The sequence below is a fragment of the Neofelis nebulosa genome, chromosome 3 (genome assembly GCF_028018385.1).
Source record: "Neofelis nebulosa isolate mNeoNeb1 chromosome 3, mNeoNeb1.pri, whole genome shotgun sequence".
Lineage (NCBI taxonomy): Eukaryota > Metazoa > Chordata > Mammalia > Carnivora > Felidae > Neofelis > Neofelis nebulosa.
In genome coordinates this window covers 200,044,438-200,066,202 of record NC_080784.1, presented here as the reverse complement: position 1 = coordinate 200,066,202, position 21,765 = coordinate 200,044,438, and the positions used below count along the sequence as shown (strand labels likewise).

The 21,765-nt window shown below is 46.9% G+C and overlaps 1 protein-coding gene across 1 annotated transcript in view; it reads right to left on the bottom strand.

Annotated features, from left to right (window-relative positions):
• Positions 1-21,765, bottom strand: part of CLNK (cytokine dependent hematopoietic cell linker) — a 166,329-nt gene that overhangs the window by 60,983 nt on the left and 83,581 nt on the right. Inside the window, exons 4-7 of the mRNA XM_058723091.1 lie at positions 18,481-18,509; positions 9,363-9,397; positions 3,795-3,939; positions 2,499-2,605 (exon numbers count right to left, since the gene is read on the bottom strand). Of these exons, the coding sequence (XP_058579074.1) occupies positions 2,499-2,605; positions 3,795-3,939; positions 9,363-9,397; positions 18,481-18,509 (316 nt within the window). The remainder of the gene's footprint in view (positions 1-2,498; positions 2,606-3,794; positions 3,940-9,362; positions 9,398-18,480; positions 18,510-21,765) is intronic.

Sequence of the window (21,765 nt, the reverse complement as noted above, 5' to 3'; positions counted from 1 at the left end):
CTTACAATTTTTTTCTTCTCATCAAGGCATACTTACATATAAAGGGGAATGTATCAGTGATTTTTTGGGGGAAAGGGAAGCTCAGCTTTTTATGTGAACATTCTCCATTCTTTCATAACCAGACCAGAATCTGTGTCGTCAGCCCTTGTTACAGTTGCTCTAAAATTCTTACTGTTCTCTGAATATGCTTTGTGCCTGAAACGTCTTCCTCCCTGTCAAACTGCTTCTTTGCGGCTGCCCCAGTGGCAGATCTTGCCGATAGCAGCAAATATTCACCTGAGAACTTTGAAGGCCAGGCTGAAAAAGGGGTTCCATGTGCACAGAAGTCCAGCCTGGGTCTCTTTGTTTATGAAACGGCTACTCATATTTCAAGATTCCCTTCAAAAGATTGAGAATCCATTTGTGCATTCATTTTCCTCCATTTAACCAATATCTCTTGGGATCCTCTTACAAAATGGTACTGTGCCAGATGCTGGGGGCCAAAATGTTTCCCGTACTTCAAGGAGCTGGTATCTAGTGACCGACAGCTTCATGCTAGACACTGTGATCTGTATGGACTATCGTAATAGTGATGAGATTTTATAGCTCAGATAATAAATGCTCCGAGAGGGTAAGTGGCGCAAGGAGCTCATAAAAGTTGGAGCTGATAGAATGGGGCTTAGAATGCTCACCTTGCAAGGGTATTTTAAGGATTAAGTGTCATTCATTCATTCTTGTCTCTGTTCGGGAACACCTTCCTTGGCTACCCTTACCCTGCTTTAATCGTTTTTTTTTTTTTTTTTTTCAAAACACTATTACTTAACATATTGCCTATTATTTGTTTATTTGTTTATTACCAGTCTCCCCCCACCAGTATGTAAGTTTCATGAGCGCAGGGCTTTGGTTATTTACCAATGCCTACCAGAGGTTATCACTGTGTCTGGTCCGTGGCAGACACACAACACATACTTCTTGAATGAATTTGTTGAATGAATGATTAAAATTCAGCTTTGTGCCTGTGTAAAGCAGAAGCGTTCAATATTTCATCCCTCCTCTTGCTCTCCCAAAGTCTACTGGATGTGCTCTGGGTAAATGGCATGGCGTGGTAATATTTGTACTTTCCTTTGCTTATCAATATTAACAGAAGCCCTCAAGTTAAATAGATAGACAGTGTGAACAAATAATGCACAAGGAAGAATGCGCCATAAATATTTAAAAGCATGCTCGCATTCACTAATAAACGTGGTACAAATGAGAAAAGAACAGAACACTGAAGTCCCTTTAAAATATGATTAGTAAAGTAATAGCCAGTTTTGGTGGGAGTCCTGTGAGGTGCACATTCTCATATCGGGCTTTTGGGAGGGTCAGTTGAAACCATTTTTTCAGGAAAGAAATTTCATCACGTGTACCAAAGCCTTTAAAATGTTTTCACTCAATGGTTAAGTACAATAATTAAAAATCCCATAATGGGGTATGATATATCTCTAAAGATTATGCTGTTAATACTTGATTATCACATGGGAAATTATTTTATAACCAGAACTTGATAGGAAAAGGGAAAAAGGCAGATATTCTACGCAGGGACTCTCTTGCATGGAATATATCTGCCCAGAGAATACGGACATGAAATCTAGCACGGTGCCATGACGGATTGCCCTGCAACTCCATGGGTGATTCATTTGTATTTTATGCATTTCTGCATTAAGGAAAGAAGCATTAGCAAAAGCATTCTTAAAATGAAATTCTAGGGGCGCCTGGGTGGCTCAGTTGGTTGAGCGACTGACTTCAGCTCAGGTCATGATCTCACGGTTTGTGAGTTCAAGCTCCACGTCTGGCTCTGTGCTGACAGCTCGGAGCCTGGAGCCTGCTTTGGATTCTGTGTCTCCCTCTCTCTCTGCCCCTCCCCCACTCATGTTCTGTCTCTCTCTGTCTCAGAAATAAGCATTAAAAAAATTTTAATAAAAAAATAATAAAAATGAAATTCTATATATGTGTGTAGAGCATTTGTATTTACAGGATTTTTTTTTCATGGATTTCTTGTTTGTGGTTTCCAAAAAGACTTTTGAAGTAAAGCACAGTAGGGATTTTTATTCCTGTTTAATGCACGAGGTCACAAAGGGGGTCAGAGATGTTCGACTTACTTCTTACCGCTCACTTACCAGCAGGCAACATCAGGCCTGCAATCTGGGCAAAATGATATATTATTATTAACAAGATCTGATTTCAAACTCTGCTTCTGGAAAAGGGGACCAGCATCAGGGGACGAGCGATGCCTGTGAAAATTCCTCACCCTGACGCCTCACAGAAAACCTTCCCAGGTGCAAGTTCTCCTCCCTTCTTGGTGCTCATTCCCCAGGACCATGATCTCAGCAGGCGTCTGAGCCGGTTCCCCTGCACCTCACTGAGCTCACTTTGCTCATCACCTCGAAAGATGCCTTGGGAATGAGCGACGGGGACGCCCCTGGCTGCCAGGAATTGCCCTGCCCACGTTTGGTTCACACAGTCAAGCCTTTACTCACTTCTTCCAGCCCCATCCGTGTGTGCCAGTGTTGGCCCTCCGTGGGGACGGAGGGCTGGGCGTCCAAGGAAAAGGGAGTGTCCATCATATCCTTGAAATAGCGCGTATCTGTGAAAAGAGAAAAATTCAAAGTCATACCCTACGTAGATTCAGCACATCGCAATTTACAAAATACGTGCGCATCGACAAATGTGTTGAATGCCTACGACCTAGGCATGAGGAAAGAAGTTCTTCCACTGGGTAGATTAGGAGACCGAAGCCTGAGGAGGAGGAGGGTGTGGTCCAAAGTCCAGAGTCTGGACTTGAACACCCTTCACTCTCTCAGCCCCTGGAAACTCCTGCTCTCCCTTCGAGCTCTGTGTTGTGTCATGACCTTCGCAAATCTTCCCGGATCCCACCCACCAACACCCACCCCTCGTTTCTCCTTTCTATATTATACACCTCACCCTTTCCTATTTATCTGTTGGTCTTTCTGCATCTGCCTCTAGGCTGTGACCTTCCTGAGAGTGTGGATCATGCTTTGTCTTTGTGTTGCGTGATCCTTCCTAACACGGTAACTGCACCCTGCAGATACGCACTCGGTAATCGCTTGTTGAGTGGATGAAAAAAAGGCGTTTCATCGCTATTTCCAAGGTGGTTCTTTCCAGAGGAGCTTCTGTAGCCTCTTTTCCGTGGGCCGGGCCCTCAGAAATCACACGTGCTTCCTCTTTTCCCTTACAGCCCTGCGCTATATCCACGATTCAGAGAGCTTGCCAAGGCCGCCCGCGGTGCCCCAGTTAGAAAGGCGCAAGGGTGGATGGGAAATTATGTCTTCCTTACTCTTAAAAAACTGAGCTCTGCTGCTAGGTCCTGGTGCTACGTCTACGTTGGCTACCTGCAAAACGAGTCAACCGAGTTCAAAATCCTTCCCTTTCTCGCTGCTGCTCATTACGCAAGCTCTGTGTTAACACTTCCCATGCCGCCCACGGCCCTGCCTGTCCACCCTCTCTCTGCTGTGCTCATCCATTGTTCCCAGGACTCAAAAAGAGCATCTTGATAATAACAACCGATAGCTATAGAGCTCTGACTCTGTGCCCCTGGTGAGAACTCGAAAGAACGCTTGGAGGGTAAGTTCTGTTACCACGAACACCACTTTCAGGTAGAGAGAATGGTTTCGATAGGCTTGCTCGAGGTCCCACAGTTAGGAAGCCACGGAGGCAGGATTTTCGTAGGGTTGTTTCATTCAGAATCGGCTCTAATTACTGTGCCGCGTCGCATCATGGACGTGCATTCTCGGACTTTAGGCCCCAGATGTTACCTGCATATTCCGATTCCTTTATAGGCCTGGCTGGTAAAATTTTTATCGTTCGCCATGCCTCTACCGTACGAAGTTCTGGGTCTTCATAGTCGCCATCTCTGAGGTCTTTTGCTCCCTCCAGGCCCGTTGCAGCAGACTTTCTTTCCTATGCAGGAGGGAACATTTGAGTAAGTCAAGGGAAGGTACGGCCGTGACAAAGGTTGCAGGCTGCGGTGCTAGCGAGGGGAGTGGTACAGATTCTCTGAGCTGGGGGTGAAACATTTCAGAGGCTGGGGTCTGGGGCAGGTAAAGTCTCGTGGTAGGCAGAATCCTGAAGATGTCCTCACATATTCCCATCCTTGGTTATTCAATCAAATAATCTGGGGGCTGCTGTGAAGGGACACCGAGGGTGCAATTAAGATGGCTAACCAGCTGTCTTTAAAATAGGAAGATTAGGGGCGCCTGGGTGGCGCAGTCGGTTAAGCGTCCGACTTCAGCCAGGTCACGATCTCGCGGTCCGTGAGTTCGAGCCCCGCGTCAGGCTCTGGGCTGATGGCTCGGAGCCTGGAGCCTGTTTCCGATTCTGTGTCTCCCTCTCTCTCTGCCCCTCCCCCGTTCATGCTCTGTCTCTCTCTGTCCCAAAAATAAATAAAAAACGTTGAAAAAAAATTAAAAAAAAAAAAATAAAATAAAATAGGAAGATTATCCTGAAGCACCTGAGTGGCCCGATGGTAATCACACGAGCCCCTCCAAGCAGAAAAGGGATCTACTTGCAGGTGATATGATCTTGTATGTAGCAAATTCCAAGGAACCCACTAAAAAATTATTAGAGCCAATAAGCAATTCAGCAAGGCGTCAGGATAACGATCAACGCACAAGTTTCAGTTGTATTTCTACACAGTAGTAATGAGCTCCGAGTCTGAACACTGGGGGTGGCAGGATGGGGTACCCCTTGGCAAGAGATGTAATCGTCCTCAAAGAAATTCTGGAATCTGCACCTGTGTGTTGGGACCTGAATTCAGCACTGTGCCGTGTCTCAGCCCGGACACTAATCTCCGTGGTCTTTCATACAGTAAGATCCCTCGTTCCACTCAGACTCCAAATGGCCATGACTATGAACAATAGGTCCCGTTACGAGAGATTTTCACGCACAGCCCCCAGCGCAGCCCTCAAAAGTGAGAGCCTATATCTTTCTTTTACATATATAGAAACTGGGAATGGTGGCTTCTGAAAGCTACGCACAGGTCCTCGGTGCCATCGCTGGGCAGTGCTAGGTCTTTGAGCACATCCACACCGGAACCCGGCGCCAGGTATTCAAATCGTTCTGAGCCCGAGATGAAGGGCGAAGAATCTGGGGCATTCCTTGTGTCGCCACACCCATGATTCTGCCTTTGAACCAGTTAGCGCCATGGCGAACCGTGGGAGCCTGGGCTCAGATCCTGAGTTTGTTAAGTTCCTTTGTTACCCTGGAGAGAGCCTTTCTTCCCAGCCAATCTCTGCCACATTATGTGACTTGGGCAGCACACTAACTTTCTCTGGACTCCCAATTACTTTGTAGTCAAAGATTAAAGACTTAAAGTTCCTGCTTTATAGTTTAACTATATCTGGCTTTCTTTTCTTTTCTTTTCTTTTCTTTTCTTTTCTTTTCTTTTCTTTTCTTTTCTTTTCTTTTCCTTTCTTTCTTTCTTTCTTTCTTTCTTTCTTTCTTTTTCTTTCTTTCTTTCTTTCTTTCTTTCTTTCTTTCTTCCTTCCTTTCTTTTTTTCTTTCTTTTGCACATAGTAGATTCTTCATATAGGCTTATTAACTAAGCAGGTACATAAAATAACAGATTTTACCTAGATTTAGGGTGTAATTATTTCTTGAGTATGATTTAAAATTTTTCATTGATACTGTAATTTCTCCAGTGACCGACATACCTTTGTCAGAGGCCACTTCAAATTTATGTTTGAATGAGATGATCTCTACACACCCACGAATATAAGTACCCACAGTGATAGAGTGACTTTGGCAACTAGAAGTTAAATGAGACAAAGCAGGTAAAATTTTGAGCAAAATGCTGGGTGGTCAGCACTCACTCAATAAATAGTAGCTGTAGGGGCGCCTGGGTGGCTCAGTCGACTTCGGCTCAGGTCGTGATCTCACCGCTCGTGGGTTTGAGCCCCGCGTCAGGCTCTGTGCTGACAGCTCGGAGCCTAGAGCCTGCTTCGGATTCTATGTCTCCCTCTCTCTCTCTCTCTCTCTCTCTGCCCCTCCCCTTCTTGTGCTCTGTCTCTCTCTCAAAAATAAACATTAAAAATGAAGAAAAATAAATAGTAGTTATAAATATTTCTGTGACTGCCATATAATAATGGCAATTGAAGAAATTCAGAGATAAAGCAAGGCTACCAGTTCTCCTCTTAAAGCCTCTCTAACATTTTTTGAGGGCTGTATATGTGGTAGGCACTTTATGTACTTTGTTTTGTTATATAAGTACAACAATCCAGGGGGTGGTTTTATTATAGTGGACAGACATGGAATTAGAAGCTTGCATTTTATTTATTTATACATATTTTTAAGATTTTTTAAATGTTTACTTATTTTTGAGAGAGAGAGAGAGAGAGCAAACAGGGAAGGGGTAGAGAGAGAAGGAGACACAGAATCCGAAGCAGGCACCAGGCTCTGAGCTGTCAGCACAGGGCCTGACGCGGGGCTTGAACTCACAACCGCAAGATCATGACCTGAGCCGAAGTCGATGGCCAACAGACTGAGCCACTCAGGCGCCGCTAGAGGCTTGCGTTTTGAATTCCATCTCTTATTATTCCAGTTCTCTGGTTGCTTACCAGCCCCAAGCCAAGTGTATGACTTCTGCCGTCATTGCTCTATCAAAGCAGTTTGGTAAAAGTAAAGACAATGTCCACGATGGGCCTGATTTTCGGCTAAGCAGCAGTGCTGTGGGGACTCACCAGGCCCTTGTCTGGAAGGCTTTTGGGGCTCTACTTTGAAACTGCTTATTTGATGCGAGGGTGCAGAATGCAATTTAGTAAGTCCGTGTTCTCCCCAGGATGGAGTAAAGAAGGAGGTGAGCTCCCTGAAGACACAGCGTGCTGCCCTTGATTCCCACCCGCGCGCTCCTAGAAGGAAAGTGAGGCTTGAGTCCTGCAAGAACTGAGGACTCAGGCAAGTTATGAAGTTATAACATTCAAGGAGCTCAGATGCAAGAGACCAGGGACCAGCACAGTGACCTGGGAGCAGGAACAGGATAGGAGTGGAGAGCTTGGTGACCCAAAGGAAAGAGGTGAAGTCACTGAGCTTAGTTCGAGTGGGACTGTTTGCACGGTTGTATTGATACTGTGCCCCTAGCAACCAGGCATTACAGCTATGAAACCCCGCCTCCTTGGTCTGGTCTCTGGAGGCAAGCAGGGCTTAGACTGGGAATTCTTGGAGGGGGAAACCAGGGAGGACTGGTCTGTCCGGGGACAGCATGGACCCAGGATGGAGCCACCCACTTCCAGATCTAAACTGTGGGCTCACTTTATGACCGGGGGGAGGTTACTTAACCCCCCTGACTCGCATGCTCAATCTGCAAATTGGAGATTTACGAGTAGGCTAAACCTACTTTATTTGATTGTAGTCAGAGATTAATTGGGTAAAAAGTATATAAAGATTCTCCTTTGACACCTGCCCATGACAGGAGCCCAGGACATGGTAGATCCCTTTCCTCTAGATGATGTAATGCGTTTCAGTAGAGCGGAGCACCCAGGGCAAAGCAAAGCTGACAGGAGGGGAACCCAAGGGCATGTCACAAGTGACCTGGCTAAGTAGGGGGGGTTGGGGGGGGTGGGGAGGTGGCTGAGATGTTCTTCCCGGGAAGTGAATACGGAGGTGAGTTCTGAACTGAAGCAACCTCTTTAGGGATTTGACCGCTGGACCTTTGTTGCAAGGGCATCATTTATATACTGTTATGGCAACCACTAAGACCTCGCAGAGCGCAGTCTCTTTGGGAAATCTTGGACCTGCTGGAAGAATCTGAGACGGGGTCCATCTTTAATCTAGTTGCCTTGCTAGACTTTGTGGGGCAGGGCACAGAGGGACACCAGGAGGGACAGGAACCATCCATGCCAGACCTGGAGAAGCTTGCTCCCAGAACCAAATATAAATATTTTGGTTTATCTCTTTCCGGAATGAGAAAGAGGCAGAATTTTATTTTATTTTATTTTTATTTTTATTTTATTTTATTTTATTTTATTTTATTATTATTTTATTTTATTTTAATTTAATTTAATTTATTTTTAAATGTTTATTTTATTTTGAGAGAGAGAGAGAGAGCATGTGCGCAAGCAGGAGAGGGGCAGAGAGAGAGGGAGAGAGAGAATCCCAAGTAGGCTCCATGCTTAGTGGGGAGCCTGACTCGGGGCTTGATCCCCCTGGCCATGGGATCATGACCTGAGTCTAAATCAAGAGTTAGATGCTTAACTGAGTGAGCCATCCAGGTGCCTTAGAATTTTATTTTAAATATAATGAGTTACATCTATTTATCCATTAATCTGTCTACTATCTATCTACTGCCAATCGCAAGGGATCTTTACTAAAAACTCCTGTTTTCCGTCCATAAACCTCCTACTTTATAAAATATTTTGTGATTGATTGATTGATATTGTGTGTGTGTGTGTGTGTCCTGGGGTGACCATCCATAGCTTCAATTTGATTCTTAAAAAAGTATTTCAAACAATAAAGAACCAAAGATTTTACAGGCAGATTCTCTCTCTCTTTCTGTCTCTCATCTATCTCTACCTAGTCCATATATCCTATCTACAGATATAACATATCTATCTCTAGATATGTTAGTTAGAACTATTTAAATTATATACAATTTGGGGTGCCTGGGTGGCTCAGTCAGTTGAGCGTCCCACTTTGGCACAGGTCATGATCTCACGGTTTGTGAATTTAAGCCCTGCATTGGGCTCTGGGCGGACAGCTCAGAGCCTGGAGCCTGCTTTGGATTCTGTGTCTCCCTCTCTCTCTGCCCCTCCCCCACTCACTCTCAGTCTCTGTTTCTCAAAAATAAACATTAAAAAAAAATTAAAAAATAAATTATATACAATTTAACACTAAAATTATTTATAACATTAGATAGCTGAGTTCATGTTATAAATTTTAAATTTTATTCCATTATGAAACTGCTTTGTAAATATTCTTAATGGCTTCATAATATGAATATGTCATAATATATTCAATGTTTTTTTTTTTTTTTTCCTATTGAATATTTAGAACGATTCCAGGGTTTCCATTAAATTTTTTTTTATGTTTATTTATTTCTGAGAGAGAGAGAGAGAGAGAGAGAGTGAGCAGGAGAAGGGCAGAGAGAGAGGGAGACACAGAATCTGAAGCAGGCTCCAGGCTCTGAGCTGTCAGCACAGAGCCCGACGTGGGGCTGGAACCCAGGAACTGTGAGACCACGACCTGAGCTCAAGTCGGAAGCTCAACCGACCGAGCCACCCAGGCGCCCCGTGTTGTTGTTTTTAAATTCACCAAGTCCCTGGGTTGAAAAAAAGCCACTTGCTTTGTAAATTTCAAAGACCAACAAGTAGGTAGGGGAGGTGGCTACTTACACAGGGAGGAGGCTCCTCAGTATTCAGGTACTGGCCTGCCAACAAAAGTAGACCCAACATTACTGCAAAACACAGAAAAGAGCGGCCCTTGTGTTTCTCTAGAAATCTTGGGCTCGTTCCCGTTAATTCCTCTTGATGGTGCTTGCCTAAAACGCAATGTGTATTACGTACTTCTCATTCCATCTGCTGTTCTTGCAAAGCAGGGGCGATGAGAAAGGAGGCTAGACAATCAAATCCGAACTGGGAAGTCTCGCTCCTTCTACCGAAGGTCAGCATTAGGTTAGAAGGACTCCCCACCCCTCCACCCCCGCCCCCCGTCAGATACGCCAGGTCACGTCTCTGCAGCATCTGGGCCAATGAAGACGCTTACTCCCCCCCTCTACACCCTCTGGCACGCACACTGCCTTTGCTGTAACCTGCCATCCGTCCATCTCCTTGAACAGACCGGAGATATTTCGAGGGCAGGGGACAGGTCTACTCCCTCGTCTGTCCCCAGCTCCAGGCACAGAGCCCAACACTGAACAGATGAGTTCTTGACAGACATTTGCTGAATGAGGATTGTTCATGTGAGATTTCTCAACGCTCACGCCCCTCGCTGGGGTTGTTTTATGCAAGGCCTGCCTGAAGGTCACGTAGCGCGCAATCCATACTCTGCTTTAAACTCTGCGCTCAGATGATACAGAGCCACGAAGAGCAGCTCACACGATCTGTGGGATTATTTTGCTTCCTCTAGACTTAATTTTCCTAAATTGCATTATAGTGTCCCGCTGTCGGTCTGCACCGAGGAACACGGTAAGCAGAAAATGTTCTTATCACATCCTCTTTATTAGCCCACGTGTGAGAAGTTTCTAGTGGGTCTCAGGAGCTGCGTGCTTCTCAGCAACTGGTTCGCTGTGATTTAATGGAAAACACCAATTTCATAAGAGGTCATACGTCCCTTCCTCCTGTTAAGAATCTCAGGGCAAATGTCTGGCCTGGGTCCAAGGCACGTCGAGGACCGCGGTCTGATGTGTGTTTCTGCATCTTGGCCTGGCCTTCGTCGTGCTCTTAGCCTTTTGCCCTTTCACCCTGAATTCTCTTTCCATACCAAAATGATGCAATTAATAGCTGGGAATTTGTGTCAGCATGCCCAGGCCTTGTGTAGAGCAGAATGTGTAAATTAAGGAAAGTTTGGCTCAGTGAAAACACAGCTCTCTGGAATTTGCTCAGGACCGGTGCATCGGGGAGGTGGTAACCAGCCAGAGCGAATCTCCTTGAGATAATGAGGAAGGAGGTGCAGGGATCTGACCTGGCACCTGCTGCCAGCCCCAGCCCAGCCTGGTGGTGTGGCTGACAGCTATCACTGTCCTAAGGCACGGATGATGCCTTCCTCTCCCAGCACAACCATACCCACACTGAGAGCGCTGGTGAAGAAACGCACAGCATTTCCAGCCCCACAGAGCGAGCTGTACTCTCTCATGAATTGAGTTAAATTAATAAGGTCATCCATAAAAGCCAGTTGGCCTGGAAGGAGCAAGTGAGCACCAAAATTTGGGGGATCTCCGCCGGCCCATGTGATCTAGTCTGATTCTACTGTCTGATTCAGAGCTCGATGTCACTTCCTTATAGGAAATTGGCCTCGTCGAACACGACCATTATAGCCACATCCCCACAGAGAGCCGTAGGATCGGTCTCTCCTTTCGCGAGCCTGCAGCCCCAGACTCTCCTGGGTCCCCCAAATATGTTTCATGCCACTTCTGAGTCTTTGCTGGTGTCGATTCCACCTGGGGTCCCCACCTCCTCTGCCCCCGCCTTCCATAATGCTCAGTGCCCTTTGAGATCCTCCTGGGGCTCGCCTCTCGGGCCACGCGGGGCTACTTTAATATCACTGAATTGTCAGAGCACTTATTTCCTGTGTTCCTTGCTGTGACACTTAGATGAAAGTAGGCAGCATTTGATTACTTCTTTGTTGTGCTGTCCTCGGTCCTTCTTAGGGAAGGAATCGTTTTTATCTGCTGCAGTACCTACCTACCTGTGTTGCTAACGACGCAGTTTTGGAAATGCAATTATTAAAAAGCATAGTCTTAAAACTGTAAATCAGTTCACGTCACTCATGGCCCACGAGACGCGGTCCAGATTCCCTGCCGTGGCCCCCAGCCCCCAGCCTAGCCCGGTTCTTGCCCCTGTCTCTAACTGTAGCTCTTTCCAGTTTCTCCCTCACCTCTGAAATGGGCCACATCACCTTCTTTCCAAGTTTCTCCAGTATGCCAAGCTTCTTTTAACCTCAGAGATCAGCATGCACTGTGCCTCAGTCCAGAACATTCTTTCCTCGGCTCTACCTGTGTCTGGGTCCTTTGCATCCATCAGATCAGATCTTAAATGTCATCTTCCTGGGGGGACACGCCCTAACCACCAATCTGAGGTAAAACTTAAGGAGCATCTCTCCAGCCCGGGTCCTCACTACCTCAAACCCCTTCCTTGCATGGCCGTGAGGATGCTTCCTCTTCCTGTGGGCCCTCGGCTGGCACACACTTCCCACTGTCCCTTGCACTGGGTGGCCGTGGCATGGTGCTGTGGCCGCTGGAACAGGCGGGGGCATGCGCTTCACTCCAGGATGATGCACTCGACCCTCTCCTTCTCTTGACCCTCCTGATGTCTTGTTCTTGCCCTGGGGCCTGGCTAGAGACAGAAGACCCCAAGGCCTTCAGGGATAATGGAAGCCACTGGTTAAAGGGTTAAAGGAGAGCGAATCCCGAATGAGCGCTTGGGGAAAAGGCTTCCTTCAATCCACATTGGATTGTGATGTGAACAGGACATAAACCTTCATTTTATTACACTACTAACATTTGTAGTTGATGCATTATAGATGTTAGCCCCTCCTGATTCATACACTCTTTTTTGGTTTTTGCATAGCATGTAGGAACAAAGCAAGCCAATAAATATGTTATATAGTTACAGACGGTGGGTGCCTGCCTCCCCCAAGGCAGCGTGGAGATTTCAGGCCCTTGATCACTCCTGGAACCCAGGATATGGCAAGGGCACAGCGACTGCATAGTCGGCTGTGAAACACAGCATGTGGTAAGGTGGACACCCTCCAGAACGGAGAACCCGTGGTAAACTCTAAATAGAACCTGACCTCCTCCCTGGCTGAGTGAGCTTGAGTTGGACACTCCCTCCTGCTGGCCCTGGACCCCAACACAGAGGCACCCCAAACCCTTCCAGGTCTTTGAGTCTTCCTGGAGCTGAAGGAGAGGCTGGTTCTTCAGAGAGAGCCATTTTCTTAGAAGATGAAGGAAGTTTGCCCAGCAGCTTTCCCCATCATCATCCTGGAAGAGCTATACTCAAGTGTCCGTGGAGGGCCGTTCATCACCCACTGACACGAAACAGCTCCAGAGAACGACTGACTTCTGTGTTCCTCTCAAGGAAACAGCATCTTTTTACAAAAGACAATGCTCCCTTCGAGTTATTTTTAGAAGGGAAGTGAAGGTGTAAGGCTCAAGGGGCTCTCCCGACTCACGGAGGCAGTTACGCCAGCCTTGGGCTATCAGCGTGGACACCTCTTCTCATGACTACAGAGGTATGATACAGGTGTATGGCCGGTGGCCATCAGGTTAAGGTCCCCTGACCACTTGCCTCTTGGGTGCTTTAAAGAAAAAAAAAAAAGGAAAGAAAGCAAAACCTGAGCCTCAGTGCACACCAGTTACTTTCTGCACCAGTGTCTATGATGGCATCTACACACACCGAGGTCTGCGACCCGCTGTTAGAAGCTCTGACTGCCTTCTGATAGGAGATGGGCCACGTGGGTCAGATATACTTAGAAGCTTGGACCATTTGCACGCGTAAACGCTTCCTTGAACAGAAGCCCTGGGGGCCCCAGGCTTGTACAATTTAGTGCCTCTACTGGGAAGGGGGGCTGGCTGTGTCCCCAAGGGCGGGCTCTATGGGAGGGTCACATTCGAAGGAAACCACCTGAAACAATTCCCAGCAGGTCCCATAAAGAGAATCTGCTTGTCTGGTGGGAGAAGAGAAGTAAAAGTAGGAAGCTTTCAGTGCTTAGGAACTTTCTGTTTCTCTGGAAAGTGAAGTCAGCAGGCTTTTCAGATGGTGGCAGCTCCAAACCAGGTGGGTTCCCTCAAGCAGAGTCAGCTTCTGTTTTCATTTCAGTCACAAGATTTCAGAGGGCAGGGGGGGCGGTGCAGGGAGAGTTGTGGTGAGGGTCAGTGTTGGCTCTGACCCTAGGGGCTGCCAGCTGGGCTTGCTCATAAGTACGTGGGGCAAAGGGACAGGCCAGTGGGTCCCAACGACCTGTCGCTAGGAACTCCTCAACAACCCGGCTGTGTCTCCCCATGTCGGCTTTTCCCTGTCCGTCCCGGGAGCCCCGATGGCCAGGTGGGTACATGGGCACCTAGAGCAAGTTCTTGCCACACACCCTGACCTTCCCTGCGGTTACGCGTGCCTGTGAGTCCAAGTTTTGGTAAACGGAGAAGCTGGAAAATAAACTCACAATTTCCAGGAAACTTTCTGAACAGAAATTGTTGTCAACTCTTTATTTTTTTCTTTTTCTTCCCTTCCTCTCTCCTGCTGCCTGGAGCATAGCTGTCACTATTTTAGGCATTGGGATTGAGGCCAATACAAGGGAGGGAGCAGCACCTCTGAGGCTAAACAGCCTTGGACTGCTTACCTCTGCACTTGACTTATGTAAGAATTAGACAATCATGTCACGTTTAAGCCCCCGTGATTTCTTCCTAATGTGTCTTTCTGCCTTTACTGTTTTATCTCCTTGTGGAGGTCAGCTTTGGAATTCACCAAAAATGTAGCAGAGCTTCTGATCAAAGGCATGAACACATAATTCATGGAAGAAATTCTGGGTTCAAACCCTGGCCGTGCCTGTTTCTGGCCACATGACCTCGGGCAAGCCTGCAAGCCTCGGTTAACTAATATCAGCTTGTAGAATGAGAATCGTAGTGTCTGCCCCAAAGAGCTGTTGGGAAGCTTAACAAAATAACCCTCTTGGCCACAGGCTCCCCCAATGAACCGCTGTGTTCCGTGTTTCAAGTTCAACTTCATGACCAAATCGTTTCTGGCCGATCGAGAGATCGTGAGTACTCTGCTTTCAGATCCATGTTAGGAACTTGATCACTACTGAGTTCTCAGTTTTAAACAAAACAGTGCCGTTTTTCAACATTCCACTCCATCGACACGGCTCTGTCGATTTTTGCCAACAGCCCTTCAAGCGGGTGCCCCATCCAGCTGTGAGGCTCGGGGCTTCGGTGACCATGGCTGGCTGACATCCTCATTTTAAAGATGAGAACACTGCGTGGCACAGCACGAACAAGTGCACTGTGATGAATCGGAGTTCTACTCTGCTGATTTGTTCCCGGGGGATATAGCTTCTCTTGCTCTCGGTTTACCTAATTTATCCTGTGAGTATTGTCAGCACCTGAAGGCTAGGTCTCATGGATGTCAGAGAACCAGTATTCAAATTCTGGGCTCCAGACTTCTGGCTCGGGGTTCTTTCCTCTACCTGTGCTGCCTTCCTCAGTGTTTATCTTTTAGGAACCACAAGGTTTCTGGGGACAGAGGGCAACCATCAACCTTCATCTCAATATAGTGGGGAATAGGACACACTTTCCCCTGGCTAGTTCCAAACTTGAGAACATCTTCAGTTCAGCATCGATCCACAGCTGTAGGGAGAGGCAGGGATGAGCTTCCTTGCCTTTTTCTCACTGTCTCCGAGGAAAGGATTAGGATGTCCAATGAGCTTTGGCTACATGACTTAGGCTTGGGAAGAAGAGAAGGAGGAGGGAGGAAAGGAAGGACATAGGAAGGGGAAGAGAGAAAGAGACAGACAGAAACAGAGACGGACATAGATTATATGCACCCATGTACATATAACATATGTCATATCTGTCTCCCACGTATCCACCAGCTCAGTCACGTAGCTCTTCTGGACATTTTAGAATGACAGTCGCCTGATCTGAAGAGTATTCTCGGTCACAAATGGCCCAAACTCACAGAAATAACTACATGGAAGCATTTATTGAGAGTTTGGAGAATAGGCTTATTGTTCTCCATAGATGGCCCTTGGAAGTTCACTTCCTTTCTCTAATTCTTGATTTCCCCATCTGTAGAGCACAGTATTAGTGTCTGAGATAAGCTGAGTCCCCAGGACCTTTCATTTTCATTTTCTTTAAAAAAAAACCAACTGTGCTCAAAGCTGGTTATTGTAATGGTTACAGTAGGGACAACCATAAATTGGTTGGATGGATGGATGGTGATAGGTAAGGCAGCTGTCGCCCATCCCATTTCTCAGGTGATCTCCAGAAATTCAAATAAAATATTCCGAGACAGCTGTTGTCCAGAGAATCGAAAGCAGCTTCTTGGTGGGGTCAGTCTTAATCATTTCCTTTTCCTTTCCTTTTTCTTTCCTTTTTCTTTTCTTTTCTTTTCTTTTCTTTTCTTTTCTTTTCTTTTTTCTTTTCTTTCTTTCTTTCTTTCTTTCTTTCTTTCTTTCTTTCTTTCTTTCGCTTCAATCAGTGATTCTCAAAAGGCCATCCTAGCACTACATGAGTTGAAGTTATCTTGTGAAGGGTAGGGACTCCTCAGTCTCACTATAGAGCTGCCAAAACGTACACCTGGGAGTGGGCTTGAGAATATGCATTTTTGACTACTGTGATTCTGACACACGATACATTTTAAAGACAACTGTGATCCCTTGGGTTTAGCGATCGTGGATGACTTGAAATCCTGGCTTGTGCTTAGAGAACTAGGGGAACACTTTTTCCCAGCAGTTCAACTGTCAACTTTTCACATTGGTTCTGTCCACCCATTTTTCCAGCCTCTTGGGGGACAACCAGCCTCTGCTAAATTAATACCAATATTGCAATGTCTAGATACGGCCAGCAGGGGGCAGTGGATGCTCACATATACCATACCTGCCTTCCCTGCGCCTGCTTCTAAAATCCTTATTAATTTTTCCTTTAAAAGTGGGAAAAACCAACTTTCAAGACTGCTTTCCTTAGGAAACAAACAAAAAAAGCCCACAAAACCAAAACAAGTGCTCCTGGACAAAATGAAATCTCTCGTCTATTTAATGGACACAGCCAATCCACGTCTTTACCAGGGTTTTAATGTGTATGGTGCCTTAAGAGAGAAGAACCACTTTTCAAATAGGGCTATCTTTAATTTCATTCTTTAATCAGTGGAAGGAGAGAAACTCCTGACTTTATTTTATGGAAAACCATGGCCCTCTTCTCTATATGTCAGCTTGACAGAAGGTATTGGTGTTAACAGATTGTCCAAGTTGGGTTATGCGTCTGTCTTTTCCAGGTCTGGTGTATTTTTTTTTTTAAATAGAGTATTTTTAGCGTACAACAATATATGCTACTGGAGAAAAATAATAAGATGTGGATAAGCAAAATTACTCTAATGTTCCCATACCAAGACAACTACTGTAAACATTTGAGTATAGCTAAATCTCTCTCGCACACACATGCACACACAATATAGTCTATGTAGATATGGGCACACTGTCTTCTTGTCTTCTCCATCATACAACAGCATGCTATAAACATAACATGTCGGTAAATATGCTTCAATGGCATCTTTTTAATGGCTATGTGGTATTCTCTCCTATGGATGTCCCTCGTATGGATCTCACGGCAAAAAAATGCAAACAACTTAAAAATATCTAGAAGTGTTATAAATATCCCTGTGATGAGCGACTGTTCTGTGAATCATGTAAATCCTTGATTATGTCAGTGGTGTTATATTTTAATAGATACTTGGCTGTGGTTCATAAGCATGCATAGGCTGGGGTGGTATGATTTGCTGCTAATATTTTTGGCAGGATATAGATTCCAGTGTGCACGGGCAGGCCTGGGCAGCTTTATCTCAATCAGCTCTCTTGGGGTTTTGATTTGTTTTTGTTTTTTTCCCCCCCATGATTATGTGTCTAGAATGTTGTTAATGAAATGCAATACCCATCTGTAAGTTTTTCTCTACCTTGAGGAATGTGGAGAGGGGGATGACGAGAGAGGAGTATGGGTCACATGGTTTATAACTCACCAGCCACTGCCTCAGATTGGCAACTTCATTTCCAGGCAATCTCCCGGAAGCATCCAGAAGTATCTGGAGTACCCCCAGGACTCTAAGCGGACAGTGGGAAGGGATGAGAGGTAGCGAGCAGGTGGAGGGAGGTATATTTGAGATCAAAGACTCCAGGAGATTTTGGAAGCATCTACCTCAAGAGAACACAATCTTTCTTAGCAAATGACTAGGAAGCTTAATGAAAGCATTTTCTGTAAGAGGGATTAGAGCTGGGTGCTTGTTTCTTATTTATATTCATATTTGTACTTCTGATTTTGCTTTTCTCTACTTCTCCTCACTGCTATTTGGGACGTGCTGAGTGCTGGTTACATGCTCCAACATGCACCATTATGGATCTTTGAGTTCATTTGAGGATTACATCACTCCCTATGATTCCATCCCTTCTTTGCACACTTCTGGTCTATTTCTCACCTTTTTTTTTTTTTTTTTTTTTTCTGTCTCACTGCAGTCATTTCTAGCCACTAGCTCTCTAGGGAAGTTCTACTGGACTCCCCCTGAAATAATAATGCTCTGAAATGAAGAGTACATACTTTTACTCAAATTTTAATGGGATTCTATTCAGCGCCTGATACCTAGAACTAGGCTCTGAAAACAGACTCAAAAGAAGCCATAAAATGTGGTTTCTGATCGCTCCATCCACTCAACACATAATTTGGGGGGAACCCCTTACACAGAGTTTCGTTGAATGAGCCCTACTGAGTGGCCACAACACTGACATTTAGGCTGACTTTTACCCATTTTACAGATGAAGGGACTCGGACCCAGAGGGATCTGTGCTTCATCCCAGGCTACACAGCTAATAAGTGGAGGAGAGACAGGGTTTTCCCCTCCACCTGCCAGCTTCCCAAAGCCTGTGGAAGTCACAGACCGGGCTGCACCCGGGAGCGACCAGGGGGAGAAACCCTAAGTGGCTGATGCCATTTCGAACAGGCCAATAGTTTTATCGAAGGGAAAGCAGAAAAGGGAAAGAAGAGTAACAGACCCATGGTGGCATTCCCACCGCTTAGGTGACTGAAGGCCCCTGACTCACCGGTGGCACTGTTGATTCGAGGCCATGACCTAGGGCAGAAAAGAGAGCCAAGGTAAGTGTCAGCCGCATTCGGTTACATACCTTCCCCAGCGGGATGGGCTGCTGTTACAGGCGTTTTCCCCAGATCAACCTATAAAATGATTTCTTTTTTCTTCTTCTTTTCTTAATGTTTATTTATGTATTTACTTAAAAAAAATTTTTTTTAACGTTTTATTTATTTTTGGGACAGAGAGAGACAGAGCATGAACGGGGGAGGGGCAGAGAGAGAGGGAGACACAGAATCGGAAGCAGGCTCCAGGCTCTGAGCCGTCAGCCCAGAGCCTGACGCGGGGCTCGAACTCACAGACCGCGAGATCGTGACCTGAGCTGAAGTCGGACGCTTAACCGACTGAGCCACCCAGGCGCCCCAATGTTTATTTATTTTTGAGACAGAGAGAGGGAGAGCAGGGAGGGGCAGAGAGAGAGGGAGACACAGAATCGGAAGCAGGCTCCAGGCTCCGAGCTGTCAGCACCGAGCCCGATGCGGGGCTCGAACTCACAGACCGTGAGATTGTGACCTGAGCTGAAGTCAGACGCTTAACCAACTGAGCCACCCAGGAGGAGCCCCCAGAACGATTTCTTGATGTTCGCATTGTTCTACATCTAAAATCACATCTCATTATAGAGAATACGGAAAACAGAAAAACGTGGAAGAAAATAACAATCAACACCCCAGGTAATATTTTGGCAAATCCCTCTACATGTGTGTATGTGCTTCTGAGGATGTGTGAGTACATTGAAACACGTAAGTAGCAAAACTAGCAGAACCAACTATGGGCTATTGATGTTAAAGATACATTCTAGATCTTCAGCGGTTATTCAAACGCATGATATTTATTGCCTGTGTGATTTTTAGAGGCGACATTCAGGTTCTCGCTAGTTTCCATTATGGTGAATACCGTTGCAGGGCACATTTTAATCTAATCACCAGATATTTCCATGGAGAGACTCCGCCAGGCACAGCGAAGGGGTCAGGCAACATGGATCTTCCAAGCCCCTCGCTGTGGATCGTGCAGTTTCCTTCCACGTGGGTTGGGTCCGTTTAGACGCTAATCCACAGAGCGGGAAGGGAACATCTCACCGCATCCCAACACTATTAAATCCCATCCTTTAAAACAATGTTGCCTGTTTGTTGATCCCTTACGGTGCCTGTTTCACTTCCCTGATGACCAGTGAGACTGAATTCTTCTTCTTTTTCAAGTGGTTTTAGGCCACTTGGATTTTTTTTCGGTCGTCAGTTATCTGCACAGGTCTCTCTCCATTTTCTAATCAGGGCTTTGCCTGGTCACCACGTTCCCCTTTGGACAGGGTGCTTTCGGAAGCACATCTTGCCTGGATTTCGGGCAATGATCTGAAAAAGCTCTGGGGCCACAGAAGGCTCTGGAGGATGTCGCTTGTGTGAGCCGACTTGTTTGTGCCTTTAACGATCTCGGGGCCTTGCACAGCACCTATCCTCCGAGGCCCTCAAAGTGCGTCACCAGAGCAATTAATTGAGCATCGCAACACAGGCTGGGTGTAAATATTTATGAGGCCTGGCTGGTGGCTGGGACACTGGGCACAGAAGAGTTAAACTGGGAGATGTTAGTAGCTAGGAGACCACCTTCCAGGAGTCTAGCTCCCGCTTACCCTTTGTCCTCTGTTTACCATTTTAACACCCCGAGGGACCCTGTGGGGTGGCTCTCATTGTCCCAAATTTACAGACGAGGAGATGGGAGATTCAGAGGGCTCAGTCCCACAGAGAACGAGGGATCTCACACCAGCCTGTCCGATCCCCACATCCTCGCTGCCTCCCCCGCCCTCACCCACAGGCGGTGGCCAATCCTGGAGGCATTTACAGCTGCGTCTCAGAGTCCTTGTGGTTGGCTCTTGGCATCCTTTCCAGCTGCCTGAGATTTTGCAGAAATTAACAGTAAATCAGCCAGTAAGGAGCAGATCATTTATCTGGGGCCTGAGAGCTCTCTCTCTCTCTCTCACTCTCTCTCCACTTTCAACACATGGCCTCTTCCCTGACATCTTGGTCTTTGATTAAGGCCTCAGAAGGCTCCCCAGACCTGCAGTTCATGACATGTGACATGTGACATGTAAATGACACATTTTTGTGACTGCATACAGGGAGCTTGATGTGGGTGTGGCAAGCCAGGCCACTGCTGGGAGACAGCACACCCAGGGCAGGCAGGGTGCAAGCCCCAGCCCAGGGGTGACGAAGGGGAGCTACACTCTCCTCAGGGTTCTAGAAAGAACTTGAGCTTGGAAGTTAGCATTCTGTCCTCCCTCTGACCTTGGCTTCCCCTGGTTTTTAGAATTAAAGACCGTTAATGCTGCAAAGCCCATCGGAGACCATGGTGTCCAATTTGTTCCAAGTTTTAGACCCTTGGGAGGCAGAAGTGGGGTCTTCTGACCCCCATAAAGAGCGGAAGGGAACACCGCCTGCCGGGCACTGAGCGAGGCTCCGCTCTGGCGGGTGGGCTTTCCCCGCTCTGCACCCTTATTATTTCCAAGCCCATAGCAGCAACGTAGACCGCCCAGCTCTCAGCCCCTGGGAGCTTCCTCCCGATTGTCCAGGTTGTCTGAAAGTGGCTTATCTGATCCGCTCTGCCTCTTGGCGGGGTCCCAGAGCGATGGGGCTCATTCATATGTCATAGTCCCCCGGGGATTCTGCACCCCAGAGCTCTCTGTGCGTCAGTGCAAGCCAAATGAATTAGCAAAGGAAGCATCAGCAGGGCGGGGAGCCGCGTTGTTAGTCCAGCTGAGCCCCCAAAGGGGAGAGGGAGAAGAGGAAGGCTGGAACCTGGGAAGGAGGGGGCCGCGGAGGCTTCCTGGACTCCTGCAGCCGAGAAGCTCCCTGAAAAGGCTCCTGGGCTCAACACTCTGCGGCCTGACAGCCCAGGGTGACAGTGAAAGAGCGACTTCATGGAGGTCCCATGTGTCCTCTTTATGCTCAAGCGAGGCCCACGTGTTGGTTAGCAAGCTGCCTCTCGCCAGGTGCTTACAAGGACGCTCCCTGCTTCCTTCTGTCAACAGCATCCGTAACACGGCCACATGCGGACGGGCCGCGGCCGGATGGCGGGATAGCTTGGTCCCCACCCCTTCCTCCTTCCACCTCTGGGCCTGAGGGCCGCAGGCCTTCCCCTGCACCTCGGGCCTGTGCAGGCAGGTGTCCATGTTGTGGTGGGGGGCTCCCCATATATGAGATGCACAAAGCTGACCTCCAGTGTTTGTGGTTTTCTATATTTAAGGCGCGTTGCA